We start from the raw sequence: 1490 nt of genomic DNA on the forward strand, positions 1-1490 counted from the left end.
TATCAAAAAAGTACTCCAGAGTGTTGTTCAGCATGGGGGTGAGTAGAAAATGAAGGCTAATCATGTTTTGGGTGTACTATTCCTTTAAGGTTGGCCACCAAGCTCACATTTCTGTATTAATCTTCGTCTTCAGACTCCCTTAGATATTAAAGTTAGGTTCTATTTAGCAGGAAATAAATCACAGTACTTGTGATGAAGCTAAACAGTAAGTATGACTTTTTAACTGAATTACTAAAACAAAACAAACTGGATACTGTGATTTATTGATTGTAAGGGAGAATCCGAAGAGGAACTGACAGCATCTAATTATCTATAACTAATAAACTATCTATTAACTATGTTTTCTAAACTCTTTCTAAGGAATCGATGCTATAATTAACACAGGAAATGTGTCTCTGTCAGACACACAGCAGTGAGAACGGCGCATTGCTGAAAGCAGAGATGCTGTACGTACTATAGGCTTGTTATTGAGTGGGGGGTCCACCAGCAGCACTGTCCGGGTCAGAACCTCCCCCGGCTCCTTCTTCAAGGCTGATGGGGAAAACGTTCTGTTAAAAGCTGCGTTGAGAAAACTGGACGTTAGCACCCCCTTGTGTTCAAAATGTGGAACTTTTAAATAAAAACAAAAGACGTACCGTAGTTGGCAGGGAGCATAGTGCCTCTGTTGTTGTTAGGGTTGACCATGTTAGCAGCAGGGGGGGTCTCCATGGGACCCAGGACTCGGACATGTCCGTGGCTGTGGAGGGGATCCGCGTTGCCGGGCGGAAGCTGCTCCATTGCGCCCTGGCTCACCTGGAGCTCCTCAGGGGCCGACGACGGCTGGTATCTGATGGGGAAGGGGGGGTACGGGGGGGCAGCTGAGGGGTACAGGGAGTGTACCGGGGCCTGTCCTGGGTGGTACCCCTGCGAGGAGGGGGAGGGGTTGGAGTACGGTGGAGGAGGGGAGGGATACGCTACAGGACAAGTGGGGTTTCTGGGTGGAGGGACCTGTTGCCAGGACAACGAGGTACAGGGCATCCTTTGGGGAGGAGGCTGGGTAACCCCTTGGTACGGATTCGGGTTGAAGGAGGGTTCGGTGTGGCGCGGGGGCTCAGCGGGCGGGGTCTGGTGGTTGAACTGAGGGGAAGGTGATGCCGGGGGGTAAGGGGGGCCGGGTTGGTACGCCTCCTGCGGCTTGGCCGGGGGGCTAGGGCAGGCGTAGGTGGGGGACGGGGCGTGAGAGGGGGGTTTGAGTTGCATGGTGTAGTACTGCTGCAGGGGGAAGAGGTAAACGCAGGGGGGGTACATGGCCGTAGAGTACGCCTGGAGACGAGTCCAACAGCAAGAGAAAAACATTAATGATCTGAAACCATCTGGATCTACTTTAACAGGACAATGATTCTATTACCTTCACGCCCAAGTTGAAGAAAAACCTCAGGACGTTAATATCTACGGACAAAAGAAACAATAACAGACATTCAGAAAAAACAATACTGCTGATACTTTTCTGG

At 50.7% G+C, this 1490-nt stretch overlaps 1 protein-coding gene across 1 annotated transcript; it reads right to left on the reverse strand.

Annotated features, from left to right (window-relative positions):
- Nucleotides 1-19: 19 nt before the first annotated feature.
- Nucleotides 20-1431, reverse strand: LOC107081528 (extensin-like). The gene is made up of 3 exons (XM_015369693.1): nt 1388-1431; nt 636-1302; nt 20-531 (listed from the first exon to the last, which is right to left on the reverse strand). Exons 2-3 carry the CDS (start codon nt 1285-1287, stop codon nt 356-358), a joined length of 828 nt encoding a protein of 275 aa, XP_015225179.1. The 5' UTR covers nt 1288-1302; nt 1388-1431; the 3' UTR covers nt 20-355.
- Between the last annotated feature and the right edge of the window lie 59 nt (nt 1432-1490).

The sequence above is a fragment of the Cyprinodon variegatus genome, unplaced genomic scaffold (genome assembly GCF_000732505.1).
Source record: "Cyprinodon variegatus isolate N-32 unplaced genomic scaffold, C_variegatus-1.0 Scaffold6199, whole genome shotgun sequence".
Taxonomy (NCBI): domain Eukaryota; kingdom Metazoa; phylum Chordata; class Actinopteri; order Cyprinodontiformes; family Cyprinodontidae; genus Cyprinodon; species Cyprinodon variegatus.